Source organism: Anopheles merus, chromosome 2R (assembly GCF_017562075.2).
Source record: "Anopheles merus strain MAF chromosome 2R, AmerM5.1, whole genome shotgun sequence".
NCBI classification, from domain to species: Eukaryota; Metazoa; Arthropoda; class Insecta; order Diptera; family Culicidae; genus Anopheles; species Anopheles merus.
The window spans coordinates 2,977,719-2,990,897 of NC_054082.1; the positions used below are offsets into that span (position 1 = coordinate 2,977,719).

Below are 13,179 nucleotides of genomic sequence, written 5' to 3' on the forward strand. Positions count from 1 at the left end.
AAAATCCTGTCCACAACTCTTCATTCCAAACACGTTCTACCATTTTTAAAGAACTGTTTTCGCTATTATTCCTTCACCGCCGCAATATTCCATTCCATTGCACGGCTATTGTCAAAATGCTTGTTCCTGGCAGTACCTCTCATTCTACGAATTGCGGTTGTAAACAACTTGCCCCGCCTGCTGGTGTTCGATTCATTCAAAACCCCCTACTCATCACCTCCCGGTACACTGTGTTATTCAACAAGCACGTTGCGCAAACCAACACTCCCCAAGAAACCCGTTCCGTGGAGGGGATAAAAGCGTATTGGAGAAAAAAAACCCGTTTCGTGTGCCGCATCCACACAGCACAGCATTGAACCTGACGGTGGTGAAAATGTTTGATTTCCATTCGTAAAGTTCACTTGCGCGAGAAAGCACGCTGACGTGTTGCGGACCTGTCATCTGGTAGCGGCGGTTTCCCCTTTTATTTTACCTTGCCAGCTATTGTGTGCTTTGAGTAACCCTTTGCCTATCGGTGCATTTATCGAATCGCAGTTCGCGAGATTCGACAGTTTTTGATAAAAACACATTAACTTAACGGTGTGTTATACTACACTACGCGCGGATCTCGCTTCAAAATGACGTCAGCAGGAGAAGTTTTCATCGTGTCGGCCGCCAGAACCCCGATCGGTAGGTAATGGAATTTTACAAACGCCGTGTACCTGCATTACTACGGTACTATAAAACAAAACATTCGGTACACTTTCTTTCCACGTGTGCGCGAATGGGCACGACGGGTTGGTTTTTTTTGTGGGTCAGGAACAAACATGCCGTTACGTGATGCCCAACGGTATGATCGGTTCGTGTCGTGTTGCATACGCATCCTCTTGCATCAGCAACAATAACACGGACAGGGATTGGTTTACCTTTGACAAATCCCGAGATGACACGATACGCTCGGTTTCTCTCTTTATGTAACAAACCCCGCGGGAGATGGAATGTAAATGTTGTTATCACCGACTGAATAGAAAGGATCAATAGAGTTTCCTTTGTGGGTGGAATAAATCACCGTCGGAATTTGAATGCAAATAGAAACATTTTAATGTTTATGTAACAAGCAAAAGGTTTCTAAGACGTAGTACAGCTACGACTTATTATACTTCCCCATCGAGGGACAAAAAAAGCGTCGAACCGCTAATGATCTCGCATTTGCTTATTTGAACCTTTTTTTCTACATGAAACCTTACTAACGACGCGTAAATCCCGGTTTGCTAATGAGCATTAATTGAACATCCATTTGCAGGTAATTTCATGGGCACACTCGCGTCGCTTAGTGCCGCCGATCTTGGTGCGGTGGCCGTGAAAGAAGTGCTGCAGCGAGCCAGCGTCGATCCGGCCGATGTGAGCGAGGTCATTCTGGGACAGGCCCTAACGGCCGGCCAGGGACAGAACCCGGCCCGCCAGGCTTCCATTAAAGCGGGCGTACCGAAGGAAGTCCCAGCGTACAACATCAACATGCTGTGCGGTTCGGGCCTGAAAACGGTTGCCCTCGGCTATCAGGCGATCCGGGCCGGTGATGCTACCGTCGTCGTCGCGGGTGGACAAGAGTCCATGTCCAAGGCACCGCATGTGATGCATATGCGCAGTGGCACCAAAATGGGCGAGGCCAAGATGGTCGATTCGATGCTCAACGACGGCCTGACGGATGCGTTCTACGATCTGCACATGGGCATTACGGCGGAAAATCTAGCCATAGAGTTCGACATTGGCCGAGAGGCGCAGGATGCATTCGCCGCCAAGAGCCAGCAGCTGGCTGAAGAATCTCAACAGAAAGGATACTTTACCGAGGAGATCGTACCGGTGGAGGTTGCGGGCCGCAAGGAAACGATCAAGTTTGCGGTGGACGAGTACCCGAAGCATGGTACCACGGCGGAAGGGCTAGCCAAGCTGCGGCCGTGCTTCATTAAGGACGGTACCGTTACGCCCGGAAACGCGTCCGGTATTAACGATTCTGCTGCCGCCGTTCTGCTGATGTCCGGCGAGGAGGTTCAAAAGCGAAACGCCAAACCGATGGCAAAGATCGTTGCCTACGCGCAAACGGGAATATGTCCGAAAACGATGGGCGCTGGACCGATCTCGGCCGTACAGGCTGTGGTAAGTGTGGGTATTGCAGTACATTTCGAAGCCCCCTTTCACGCAATAATCTCCTTTGATTGCAGCTTCAAAAAGCCGGCTGGAAGTTGGAAGAGGTCGATCTGTTTGAGCTGAACGAAGCATTCGCAGCCCAGGCACTGGCCGTCAACAAGGGTCTTGGCGTGGACCCGGCCAAGGTTAACGTTGGCGGAGGTGCCATCGCTCTCGGACATCCCATTGGAGCTTCGGGTAAGCCTACGTGACTATTCGAAATATCCACCATTAGCAATTCCTCGTCTAATGTCTTTGTGTCTTGTTTTGCAGGCTGCCGAGTACTGGTTACGCTGCTCTACGCACTCAAGCGAACAGGCGGCAAGAAGGGTGTTGCATCCTTGTGCGTTGGCGGCGGTATGGGTGTCGCCATGGCGGTGGAAATGGTGTGAAGACGCTTTAATGGAACAGTTTTGTACTTACGCTTACCGAATGATATGTATTTTTCGTACTCAATTGTATTTTTTCTTCCTTCTATGAAGAGTATTCAGAGTAAGGCAACTGCTGCTGTACCCTACAGCATCATAAATCGCAAGTGACGATGGCAATAAACGTATAATTCTCTTAAAATTCCTGCACTATTTTCTGCTCGTCATGTTGTTTTCCATCATCGTGTTGAGGTTACTCATTTTGGTCCGCTTTTCTCTGAATGTAAGCTTCTTCTTTTCGCCACGTTGCGGACCCGCCATTGAGCTCAAATAATTCTCAAACGATGGAAGTATTTTAACCTGTGGGTGAGAGTAGTAAAAGAGTGGTTGAAGTGATGAGATTATCACGAAGCAAACAAAAACAGGATTTTATCTTTTATGCAGCAAAAACCAAACTCAAAGCAGACAAACAATGCTTGTACGGATTTTTGTACGTTTAGCTGTCTTTTTGCTTCCGTTTACTTTATTTATTTGCAGTTCGACATGTTTCACATGTGAGCAGAATACACTACACATCTTCATTACTATCTAATTATTGTTTTTTTTTTTTTGTTTATCAGCTTGCCCGCTAGCATAGCTTGTAATCTTCCGCCGTGGTTTGACAGCCGCTTGGTTAATCTCAAGAACATGGTATAACATTTTGAATGGTTCGACAGAACAGAGAAAAAAAACCTGCTAAACGTGAAAGTCTCGTTGGACTTTAATCTTTCAGATTAACAGAGCTTGAAGCTAGTTTTTTTAATATCGTTAATTCCGACAAACACAACCTAAAGGGAATGGTAGCTTTGAGCTACTTTTTATGGCCTCATATTTGTTCACTGCAAACCAGAACGTAATCATATTATTTTTAACACACGAATGCTTTGTTTTCGGCATTATTTTGTGCATTTCGTCTTCGTCGCTCGTACACTGCTGATCTTTGAATAATGTGCTTTCTGCAACGATCAACGGCGTCATCAGACATTTACAATTGGGAAGGTGCGATAAATTACATCGAAAGATCATCCCATTCATCGCACAAACAATCTTTTCTCGGGCTGTGGCTGGTTTTACTAACATAGATAAAAACATTGTGTGTGTCAGAGAAGTTTGACTGTAGTGGGGATATTGATCAACGTAGGAAAAAGGGAGTCAAGATAGCGCGATTCGTAAAAGGGTATAGAGTTCGGAAACTATTTCTAACCTACCAACGTCAAACCTTCCAGCGGTTACGCTCTTTAGAATACTTTGAGCGCTGTCGTAAACGCTCACAAACGATAGATACTGTTATTGTAGGTTCGCGAAGGTTGAAGGGCTGCAACTATTACGCTATCAACATTCAAGTTTTGCTATTTATCTTGTCCTTGCTTGAGAGGGTACTCTTTGTGTACCCAAATGCCAAATGCAATCCCGTACACTTTTTGTCTCCTGTACCCTAAAAACACACTTCAGCTCTACTACACACGCTCAACTACAAACAGACCATAAACAGTACAAACAGTAGCAAAAGATAGCGTGCCAGCGCTTTAATTGTTGACCAACTTCAGCGGCTCGGCCGGATAGTAACCGTTGCAGCTAACGTTTTCCGTGAAGCTGTTGTAGCAATGATCGATCGGATACTTGGCCACTTCGTCCATCGACGGGACGCAAATCTTGGCGTGCTGCTTTATCAGGCCCGCCCACAGCGACGCATCCTCCACGCCCGGTCCCGACCGGGTGGTGAAGAACGATCCCCAGAACTTGGACACGATGTACGGTGCGTCCGGATGGCCCGCGTCGCAATCGCGCATACCTTCCGCTTCCATTTCCTCCACGATCGCCACCGTGTCGGCCGTCGTGTACTTGGACGGCGTGTACATGTCCTGTATGAGATTGTCGCCCACGTACAGATAGCGCGGGTTGGACTTGTGGCAGATCTTACCCAGCAGCACCGTCAAATCGCGCCAGTTGCCCTGCGAGTAGACGCCGTACCGTTCCAGCTGGCCGGCCGTCAGCGGTTCCGTCTCGTCGTGCCCTTCCAGCCGCACGAACGGCTTGCCCGCGGTAAAGAAGCCCGGCTTCTTGGCGAACCCAACCACCACATCGAACAGCTCGGGCCAGTCCGGACCGTACGCGTACGATGCGGTAAAGTTGGCGAAATCGATATGCGATCCGGTCACCAGGAAGGTGGTTTTCGTTTTCTTCAGCTCGCGCAACCAACGCACCAGCTCGGGGGACGCTTTCTGCAGGTACCGCTCCGGGTTGGCCTTCAGCGCCTCGAAGTAGCCGCCGATGTTGGCACCGAAGTGGTCCCTCGAGTACATGTACACCAGCCCGTCGAGAATGTCGGGCCACACGTTGTACCGTCCGATGCGCTCGTGCGCGTCCTCGTCCAGCGTATCGATCACGCGCCCGAACAGCAGCGTGGCGCAGATGTCGAAGTAATCCAGCACCGTGCGTATCTGCTCCGACAGTGGGCCGTTCCACGCTACGAGCATGTTCCGACAGTACTCGTTCGTCACCTCCCACCGCTTCTCGTCGCCGTAGTAGGCGCGGATTTCCTCGTCCGCCATGCGCTTGGTGCCGTGCGTCGCCTGCTGTATGACACCGTCCGGGTCAAGCTTCAGGATGTTTCCCCGGTGAAAGTCGATGATTAGCCCGCGCTGCAGGAAGTCCTTGTCGAGCGGCTGCAGCAAATGTCGCCCGGCATAACCGCGCTGCTCGACCAGAAACCGGGCCACCGTGCGGTACTCCAGCTCGATCATCTCACCGATCCGGTAGCGCAGCAGCGTGTTATCCAGATCGAACCCGACGCAGTCGTAGTCGGCAAAGCTGAACGTGTCCGCCCCGGTCATGATGCGGTTGGCTGAGTAGCGCGAATAGAACCGTTGTCCCGTCGTCCGTCCGAAATGCCACGGAATCGCGGTGCGCGAACACAACTGCAACGAGGCGCCAATGTTTTGACAGCTCACTTGACAACCAGCTGCCGCCGTTGCTGTACCGCCTGTAGTGGTGGTGGTGATGGCGCGGACAAATGGTAAACTTGCTGCGATTACTTCCGACGAGCGACTGCCACCGAACAGGCCCGCACCAGTACCGCAGCGGCCCAGAATTCCAACGGTTAACGACTTCATGTCTTCTTCTTTTGTTGCTTCTTCTTGCGCGCACACAAACCCGTACCCGTTCGAGATTTATTTTAATTCGCCCACCAACCAACACACCCCATTCACCAAAACATCGTAGCGCGCCACACGCACACGCGCACAAAGCTATTTCACTCTCGCCGTGAACAATCGCGCAAATATCCGCCCGACCGCGTGACTCTGTTTTTGCGCTTTCCACTCTCGGGAGCACGCCTGTACGCGATTGTACGATTGTCTCGCTTTCGCGCAATAAAAGTTCTGTTTTCTCGCTTTACCACCGCCGTTCGCTGCTGCCCACAATCATATCAATCCAAAACAAACACACACGGTCGCCCCTTCGTCGATTCAAAACAACAGCCACAAGGTTGCGGACGGGAAGGTCAATGAGTGGGGCGGGGTGGCATTGTTCACGGGGAGAACCATACAAAACGAACGCGACCTCCCTGTTGTCGCGGGGGATGATTTTTTACGTAATGCTTTTTACGAGGCCAATCAACGATCCACGAAAAGATTCGCCCCACAAACCCGAGATATGTGTGGCACAGCGTTTGTCTCACGGGAATGATATCACGGTCGGCAACGGAGAGGAGGAGGATAAGCTATCGATTAGTCTACACAAGCACACTGATACACGCCAGGAGCCCCCGATCCAAGTTGCTCAAACGCGTCAAGGTGATTTCGCGACGCTCCCGAAATAAATTCCGTAGCACCTCCGTTCAAGGGTCACGCTAATCCGAATGAAGGGGTTTGCCATCGACCATTGCCGTTGATTCATACGCTTGAGTGAGTCCGTTTTCGTTGTTCTATTACTTCAACACACTTGACTCGCCAGCGTGTCGTCAGCGATATCGAGTATCATCTCATCACTTTCCCACTTGAACATCCGTGACGTCTTTGCAGCGCGACTCGATCGAACTCACTACTACTGCACTGCTGCAATTCTACTGCAGCCACCCAAAAACTGGCAACGTGTACTGGGCAGTTGCCACAAAACCCTTGCCAACTACAATCATTCGCAGCTCGCTCGCTGCGGACTGTGTGTTTGTTTTGATCAAGGACGACCTCACGTCGAACACAGTGGCTGTCAAATGGATCAGCTGTTGGCATACTTTTTTTTATCAGCGTACATCAACTATGGAATCGTCACTGCGTACGGAAACCATCTTCTAATCGCGAATTTTCGAACAGTAAAAGAAAGTAGCAAACTAAACCGAAATATGTTGGAGGTAATACTTACATCTTCCGGAATGTGTATGTATCTGATGTACTTCGAGTAAACCATAAAATTGTCCAACGGGTACTGCCGCCCTAGTTGATCGATGTAGACCGCATTTTCCATCGTTACGTTCATGTACCTAAAACGAAACCACCCATGCATTCTTTGCAGCGTCTTGGGGTTGGCCTATTTTGGCGCCCACACCACACCGCACATACGAACCCATCGACGTCGACGATCGTTCCTGCCACCATCGTTTCATTGCGAAGATCAATTATTGTATTCCTATCGATTAGACACTGTGCTAGCCCAGTCAAATGGTTAACGGAATTGTACTTTTCCTTGCCCCTCAGATTCATGGTGCTTTTTCCAAGCGCACCAAACCGACACGATTCATGGAGGATGCAAGCCGTTTCGTGCCGCTTGTTGCCGGGTTTATTTACACAGAATCGTCCCGTACGAGTGCACCGACTGTCAACGCAGCTGTTAACACCGACACGACACATTCCGTCAACGGTCGCTTGGATGACAAACGTCGGTGGAAGGTTTCTTGTTCCAATTTACCTTTGGTAAAACATTTCCTGATCCAGCCACTCTTTTAAAAGCTCCAAAAAAGGATCCAACATTAATAAACGAAGGAAATGCCAGTGGAAAATGAAAATCGCTTCTCATCTGTTGCATGCTGGACATTGCATCGAACGGGACAAAAACGCACAACGCGATGCCGCTAGAACTGTCAATGAACTCGGGATTCTTTTTTCCGCGGAAGAACCACAATCGCAAGCCGCCAGAGGAGTAAATAAAAATACACACTGCACTGACACGTCTTCGCATTTCGTGCTCTTGTCCTCAATGGTTGCGGTCAATTTACGGTAGAAAAAGTGTCCCCTCGCAATAAAGTGTACAGTATCCCGTATCCGGCCCTTCCCACTGGTCTGGAAGAACAAGTGCCGCTTGGTGATGATTATGTGTCGCTGTGCAGTGGAAGCCATCGTGAACGATTGTCGGAGCTGGTAATTACGCGTACACGGCGGGCGCACGGGGCGTGTGAATTGGCCCGTTTGTAACACCGTCGGCACCCACCACCCAGCAACAGCAAGTGCAGTAGAACTTCAACCGGCAATGCACAAAACAACCAGCATGGGTGCGTACAGTGCGGTAACAATTGTTTGGGCGGTGCTCGTCGCTATCCTTGCTGGGCAGTGCCGCGGAACGGGAGTCCCCTTGTCCAGTCCGGTGAAGCTGATCGACGAGCCAGCGTGCGCACAGCTGAAAACGCTCTGCCCGAAGAGTGCCTCGACGGCGGAAGACATTAAAGCGCTGGAGTGCGTCCAGTCGCTGCATCCGGAGCAGATCGACAGTCTCGAGCCGGAATGCCAACATATGATCTGGCTGCATACGACGGCCCTGATGGACGATGCGAACCTGAAGCGCTTGATACAGAAGGGCTGCCCGAAGGACTTTCAGCAGTTCCCGTGCTCCCAGAGCGAAGAGCCGGGCCAGTACTTGGCCTGCATCATTGACCATCGAAGCGCGGCGAAAGGCAACGGTTGCATCAACTACATAAAGCGCCTGGAATGGGTGGCCTTCTCCGACTACCGGTTCATTAAGCGGTTCCTTGCGCACTGTACGCGCGACATTGAAGCGCTGGGCTGTGGCCGGGTGGCCGCTGGCAACGATCGGGAAAAGATGTCCCAGGGTGAAACGGTTGCCTGCCTGCAAAGCTCGCTGGACAACCTGAACGAGGAGTGCAAGCGGGAGGTGCTCCATCTGTCCGAAGTTCAGTCGGAAGACATTACGCTCGATCGGCAGCTGGATGTGGCGTGCGTGAACGATGCCTTCCGCTTCTGCCAGTCACTCGCGCCGGGATCGCCCCAGCTGCTCAAGTGTCTCATGAAGCACCGGAACGATCCGGACATGACGAAAAACTGCCAGCAGCAGCTGCTGCGCCGCGATCGGCTCGTGGTGCACGACTACAAAGTGTCGCGCGGACTTACGCGCGCGTGCAAGGAGGACATCAAGACGTACCGGTGCAGGCGGGGCGTGTCCGACGATAAGGATGTGCGGCTGGCGCAGATCCTGCTCTGCCTCGAGGCGGTACAGAAGAACAGCACCAAGCTGATGCCGGAGTGCGTGGCCGAAATCAACGACCATCGGAAGATGCTGCTGAACGACTACAAACTGTCGCCCGAGATATTGACCGGGTGTGAGAATGACATTGAAAAGTTTTGCAGCAACCTGGATGCGGGAGGAAAAACCATCCACTGTCTGATGGAGCACGCCCGGTTGAAGAAAAAAAAGGACAGGCGTGTCACGGACATGTGTCTGCGGGCGCTGGAAACGCTGGTGAAGATTACGGACGTGGGGGAGGATTGGCGCGTTGATCCCGTGCTGCGCAAGGCTTGCAAGCCGGTGGTGGACGTTGCCTGTTCCGACACGGATGGAGGCGATGCCAGGGTAATGTCCTGCTTGATGGAAAAACTGGGCACCAACTACATGAACGTGGAGTGCGAATCGGCACTGCTGCAGATACAGTACTTTGTGGCACGGGACTTTAAGCTAGATCCGCAGCTTTATCGGTAAGTTTCATGGTTTAGAACGGTCAACAAATTTGTGAGATTGATGTTTCTTTTTGTAGCAACTGCAAGGACGACGCGATCCGGTTTTGTAAAGCGAAAAAGACCTGGGCCGATCTCGACACGGCACAGATGGATCCGGAACGTGGTCCGCTCATACTGCCCTGTCTGCACCGGTACGCTTACCCGGAGAAGGAAGAGATGCGCTTGAAGCCGGAATGCCTGCAAGAGGTGAAGCGCGTCATGCGTCAGCGGGCAAAGTCCGTCGATCTCATACCGGAGGTGGAGGACGAGTGCTTGGACGATTTGGCCTACTTTTGCTTCGACAAAACGGCCAAAGGAGAGGAGATGCAGTGCCTGCAGGACAATCTCGAGAAGCTGCAGGAGGCGTGCAAAGCGGCCGTTTCGCGGTACACCGAAGAGGAAGCCGCTCACGTCGAGCTGAACCCCATCATCATGTCCGTGTGTGGCGATGCGATGGAGAAGCATTGTGCGAACGTGCTGAAAACCGGGCGCGACGAGGGCGAGATGATGGAGTGTCTGATCGGGGCGAAGAATCTGCCGGACATGCGCGAAGACATCAAGTGCCGGGCGGCGATCGAACACTTTCAAATCATCTCGCTCAAAAGCTTCCACTTTACGTACAAGTTCAAGGAGGCGTGCCGGCTGCACGTGTCCCGCTTTTGCAGCAAATGCACCACCAAGTACGAGGTGGTGGCCTGCCTGAGCGAGGTGATGCGCAACGATACGATCAAGGAGGCGAAACATTCCATCCCGAAGGAGTGCCGGCAGCAGGTGCGCGCCCAGCTGTACCAGCAGCGCGAGAACATCGACTTCGATCCGAAGCTGAAGGCCGCCTGCAAGGAGGACATTGCACGCCACTGTCCACAGATACCGCACGGTTCGGGACAGGTGAATACGAACAATGCAAGTGTGCTCGCTTTTATCCCATTCATTCTTCATTCTGTCTCCTATTCCTTATCAATTTCGCATCATTCACTGCCGCTCCGTTTGCTTCTATTGGAATGCTTATAACTATAACTGTTCTATAGCGCCAGCAGCTATCCGCTGAAAACTAATGCCACTGTCACTTTTCTCCCATCGTGTACAGGTGCTGGAATGCTTGCAAACCCACCACGGCGATCTGACGGAAGCGTGCCATCATCAGATATTTTCCATCAAGAAGTCGGAACTCACGGACAGTGCCACGGACTACACGCTGCTCAACACCTGCAAGGACATGATTCGCCAGTACTGCCACGATACGGAACCCTCCAAGATGCTCCACTGTCTGAAGCTGCACAAGGACGAAACACTGTTCGACGATCGCTGCCATCTGGTGGTGGTGAATCGGATGATCGAGCAGAATCTAGACTACCGGTTTAATCCGGCGTTGCAGACGGCGTGCTCGAAGAACATTGCCGAATACTGTACGCCCATCATACGCAACGCCAAGCAGAACGAGGAGCTGAACGGGAAGGTGATCGATTGTTTGAAGATTCGGTTCCGCGAGGGTAAACTGCTGCCGGAGTGTGAAAAGCAGATGACGGAGGTGCTGCACGAACGGGCGCTGAACTATAAGCTTAACCCGCTGCTGCAGAGCGTATGCCACGATGAGATACAGGTGCTGTGCAGTGCCGTTTCCGAGACGGACACGAACGAAGACCATGGAGCAGTTGAGGAGTGTCTGAAGCAGGCGTTCATCGACAAGAAGTTGATTAACCGGGCGTGCAAGGTGGAGGTCGCTGAGCTGATTCAGGAGGGCAAGGCGGACATCTATGCCGATCCGCTGCTGCAGCGGGCTTGCTCGGTAGACTTGCTGAAATACTGCTCCCACATACAAAGCGGCAATGGACGCTGTAAGTCACGTGGCGTGTGTGTGATCCCGATTTTTTGAATGATTTGTTTAATTTTACAACTTTTCTCTCCCTTTTTAGTACTTAAATGTTTGGAAGGAATCCTGCAAGGAGAGAGCAAAGCGCTGGAGGATGATTGCAAGAACAAGCTGTTGACCCGCCTGGAAATGTTCCAGAATGCAGCTGCGGTAAGTAGGGCGAAGATGGCCTTAGAAGGCCTTTTCAAACTAAATGGATTTCCACTTCCTTCCTCCATTCCCAGTTTGTTCCACCGGCGGAAAGCCTCCATCAGCTGTACAGCCAGGTGGTTGCGTCGCCCTCGAAGCACTACTTTTTGCTCGTGTTGTTCAGCTTCATCGGCATCATCTTCATCTTTGGGCTGCTGTGTGGACGCGTTACGCACCGTACGATGGCCCTGAAGAACAAGTAGTCACGCGGCGGGCGTGAGGCGATGCTTTAGTTTCCATTTCAAACGAATGACTGTGTTATAACTTATGTGTTAAAAGCGAGCAAAACCCATCGTCCTGTAGGGCAAATGCAAGAAAACTCCCCCGTCTTTACGCTGGTGCAATACGAGTCGCTTTTATTTCTTCTTCTGGCCCAGGCTTCCTCAAGGCCCCGAGCACTGTGCAGCTAATCGAAAAGTACGAATGTATTGCAAAAGGAACGATAGTTATCGGTGAAGATCCACGGTCCCGAACGGAGCAGTGTTGAGGGTATGGTGATGTAAGGAGGCATCTTTGAGGAGACAATTTCTACAAAACGGACAGCACCGACGCGGGCCACCATCGCAGCAGGCTAGATGTATTATATTAGTTAGCATACTTGTAGAACCCGAGGAAATGTCATGTGAAGCGACAGGATTGTGAAACGGCAGCAGCTCCAAAACTGGGACGCGATTTTGCAGGAGAAATCAAACAAGAAACAGCCCGTTGGTAAGTGGCACATTGGAAGACACATATATAGCGTTAGAGAAATCGTATCAGATAGCACGTTGTGTAGAAAAAGACTTTTTTATACCTTATACTTACACCGTCGGTGGAAAGTAAAACGAACAAGAGCGCTGTTTTGGAGAGAAAAATGGCGGTCAAGTTCTTCAAAAAGCAAGTAAGCACATACACACAAACAGCGATTTGTACATGCATTCGGATGTGTTAATAAAATAGTCAAACCAGGCGTACAACACTAAAATCATCTTTATTCAGCGACGGTTTCAAGCTCCTCTATCGAAGCTACGAACGGTTCGCAGCTCTGGAACAACTTGTCGTAGTTGTCTTTGTTGGCCTTTTTGCGTATTTCCGCTATCTCATTGTTAAGCTCCTGCAAATGCAAGCCGGTAAGCATCAGCTCGTTCGAGATGATGTGCAAAGAGGCTGAAATACAAGACACAAAACATTAGCTAGAAGTCGGAAAGAAACGACTCCATTCGGACGCGTACCTATTTTATCATTAAGCACCATTTCAAACTCGTGAAACATACACAATGACTTCACCACCTTGTTAGTTGCCTGCATTACCACTTCTACGGCCTTGGAAGGGATCGGCTCGTCGTTGGATGGTTCGGTTGCAGCAGGTGCATCATCATCAGGGTTATTTTCTAGTTCCTTCACAAACTCAACCAGCTGTGAGTAGGCTTCTTCCAATTGTTCCAACTCCGACATGTTGCTCAGTTAATTTCGACTGTACTTTCACTACCAAACGATCTGAGCAGATACTCGGAAATAGCAAAATGCCGGTTGCAAACCGTTTTGACAGGTGCTTCGGCAACCAAACACTCAACTGTCAAGTCACTGCCATGAACGCGTTCTTCGATGAGTCGACCTGCCGCTAGAGCCGTGT

At 50.9% G+C, this 13,179-nt stretch overlaps 5 protein-coding genes across 6 annotated transcripts; 2 read left to right on the plus strand and 3 right to left on the minus strand.

Annotated features, from left to right (window-relative positions):
- Window positions 1-168: 168 nt before the first annotated feature.
- LOC121588438 (acetyl-CoA acetyltransferase, cytosolic) lies at window positions 169-2,733 on the plus strand. Its single transcript, XM_041906376.1, has 4 exons — window positions 169-669; window positions 1,283-2,133; window positions 2,199-2,361; window positions 2,437-2,733. Exons 1-4 carry the CDS (start codon window positions 618-620, stop codon window positions 2,553-2,555), a joined length of 1,185 nt encoding a protein of 394 aa, XP_041762310.1. The 5' UTR covers window positions 169-617; the 3' UTR covers window positions 2,556-2,733.
- On the minus strand, window positions 2,602-7,414 carry LOC121588443. The gene is made up of 3 exons (XM_041906381.1): window positions 7,131-7,414; window positions 6,930-7,047; window positions 2,602-2,891 (listed from the first exon to the last, which is right to left on the minus strand). The coding sequence occupies exons 1-3, from the start codon at window positions 7,412-7,414 to the stop codon at window positions 2,742-2,744; spliced, it is 552 nt and encodes a 183-aa protein (XP_041762315.1). The 3' UTR covers window positions 2,602-2,741.
- On the minus strand, window positions 2,966-6,712 carry LOC121588437 (5'-nucleotidase domain-containing protein 1). Its single transcript, XM_041906374.1, has one exon. It carries the CDS (start codon window positions 5,681-5,683, stop codon window positions 4,097-4,099), a length of 1,587 nt encoding a protein of 528 aa, XP_041762308.1. The 5' UTR covers window positions 5,684-6,712; the 3' UTR covers window positions 2,966-4,096.
- An 87-nt stretch (window positions 7,415-7,501) lies between the features above and the next one.
- LOC121588434 (Golgi apparatus protein 1) lies at window positions 7,502-12,523 on the plus strand. 2 transcript variants are annotated; one of them, XM_041906370.1, is made up of 5 exons: window positions 7,502-9,487; window positions 9,547-10,411; window positions 10,596-11,343; window positions 11,422-11,528; window positions 11,603-12,523. In XM_041906370.1, the coding sequence occupies exons 1-5, from the start codon at window positions 8,031-8,033 to the stop codon at window positions 11,768-11,770; spliced, it is 3,345 nt and encodes a 1,114-aa protein (XP_041762304.1). In that variant the 5' UTR covers window positions 7,502-8,030; the 3' UTR covers window positions 11,771-12,523. The 2 variants fall into 2 exon arrangements, with proteins under 2 accessions (XP_041762304.1, XP_041762305.1); XM_041906371.1 differs by having other exon boundaries at window positions 9,547-10,396.
- On the minus strand, window positions 12,519-13,107 carry LOC121588444. Its single transcript, XM_041906382.1, has 2 exons — window positions 12,779-13,107; window positions 12,519-12,713 (listed from the first exon to the last, which is right to left on the minus strand). Exons 1-2 carry the CDS (start codon window positions 12,999-13,001, stop codon window positions 12,538-12,540), a joined length of 399 nt encoding a protein of 132 aa, XP_041762316.1. The 5' UTR covers window positions 13,002-13,107; the 3' UTR covers window positions 12,519-12,537.
- Window positions 13,108-13,179: the final 72 nt, after the last annotated feature.

Coding starts and splice junctions, on each gene's coding strand:
- LOC121588434 (XM_041906370.1), top strand. CDS start 8,031: ATGCACAAAACAACCAGCATGGGTGCGTACAGTGCGGTAACAATTGTT. Junction 9,488..9,546: donor CTAGATCCGCAGCTTTATCG/GTAAGTTTCATG, acceptor TTCTTTTTGTAG/CAACTGCAAGGACGACGCGA. Junction 10,412..10,595: donor GACAGGTGAATACGAACAAT/GCAAGTGTGCTC, acceptor CATCGTGTACAG/GTGCTGGAATGCTTGCAAAC.
- LOC121588437 (XM_041906374.1), bottom strand. CDS start 5,683: ATGAAGTCGTTAACCGTTGGAATTCTGGGCCGCTGCGGTACTGGTGCG.
- LOC121588443 (XM_041906381.1), bottom strand. CDS start 7,414: ATGTGTCGTGTCGGTGTTAACAGCTGCGTTGACAGTCGGTGCACTCGT. Junction 7,048..7,130: donor ACGATCGTCGACGTCGATGG/GTTCGTATGTGC, acceptor GTTTCGTTTTAG/GTACATGAACGTAACGATGG. Junction 2,892..6,929: donor ACATACACATTCCGGAAGAT/GTAAGTATTACC, acceptor TCTCACCCACAG/GTTAAAATACTTCCATCGTT.
- LOC121588444 (XM_041906382.1), bottom strand. CDS start 13,001: ATGTCGGAGTTGGAACAATTGGAAGAAGCCTACTCACAGCTGGTTGAG. Junction 12,714..12,778: donor GGTGCTTAATGATAAAATAG/GTACGCGTCCGA, acceptor CTTGTATTTCAG/CCTCTTTGCACATCATCTCG.
- LOC121588438 (XM_041906376.1), top strand. CDS start 618: ATGACGTCAGCAGGAGAAGTTTTCATCGTGTCGGCCGCCAGAACCCCG. Junction 670..1,282: donor GGCCGCCAGAACCCCGATCG/GTAGGTAATGGA, acceptor ATCCATTTGCAG/GTAATTTCATGGGCACACTC. Junction 2,134..2,198: donor TCTCGGCCGTACAGGCTGTG/GTAAGTGTGGGT, acceptor CTTTGATTGCAG/CTTCAAAAAGCCGGCTGGAA.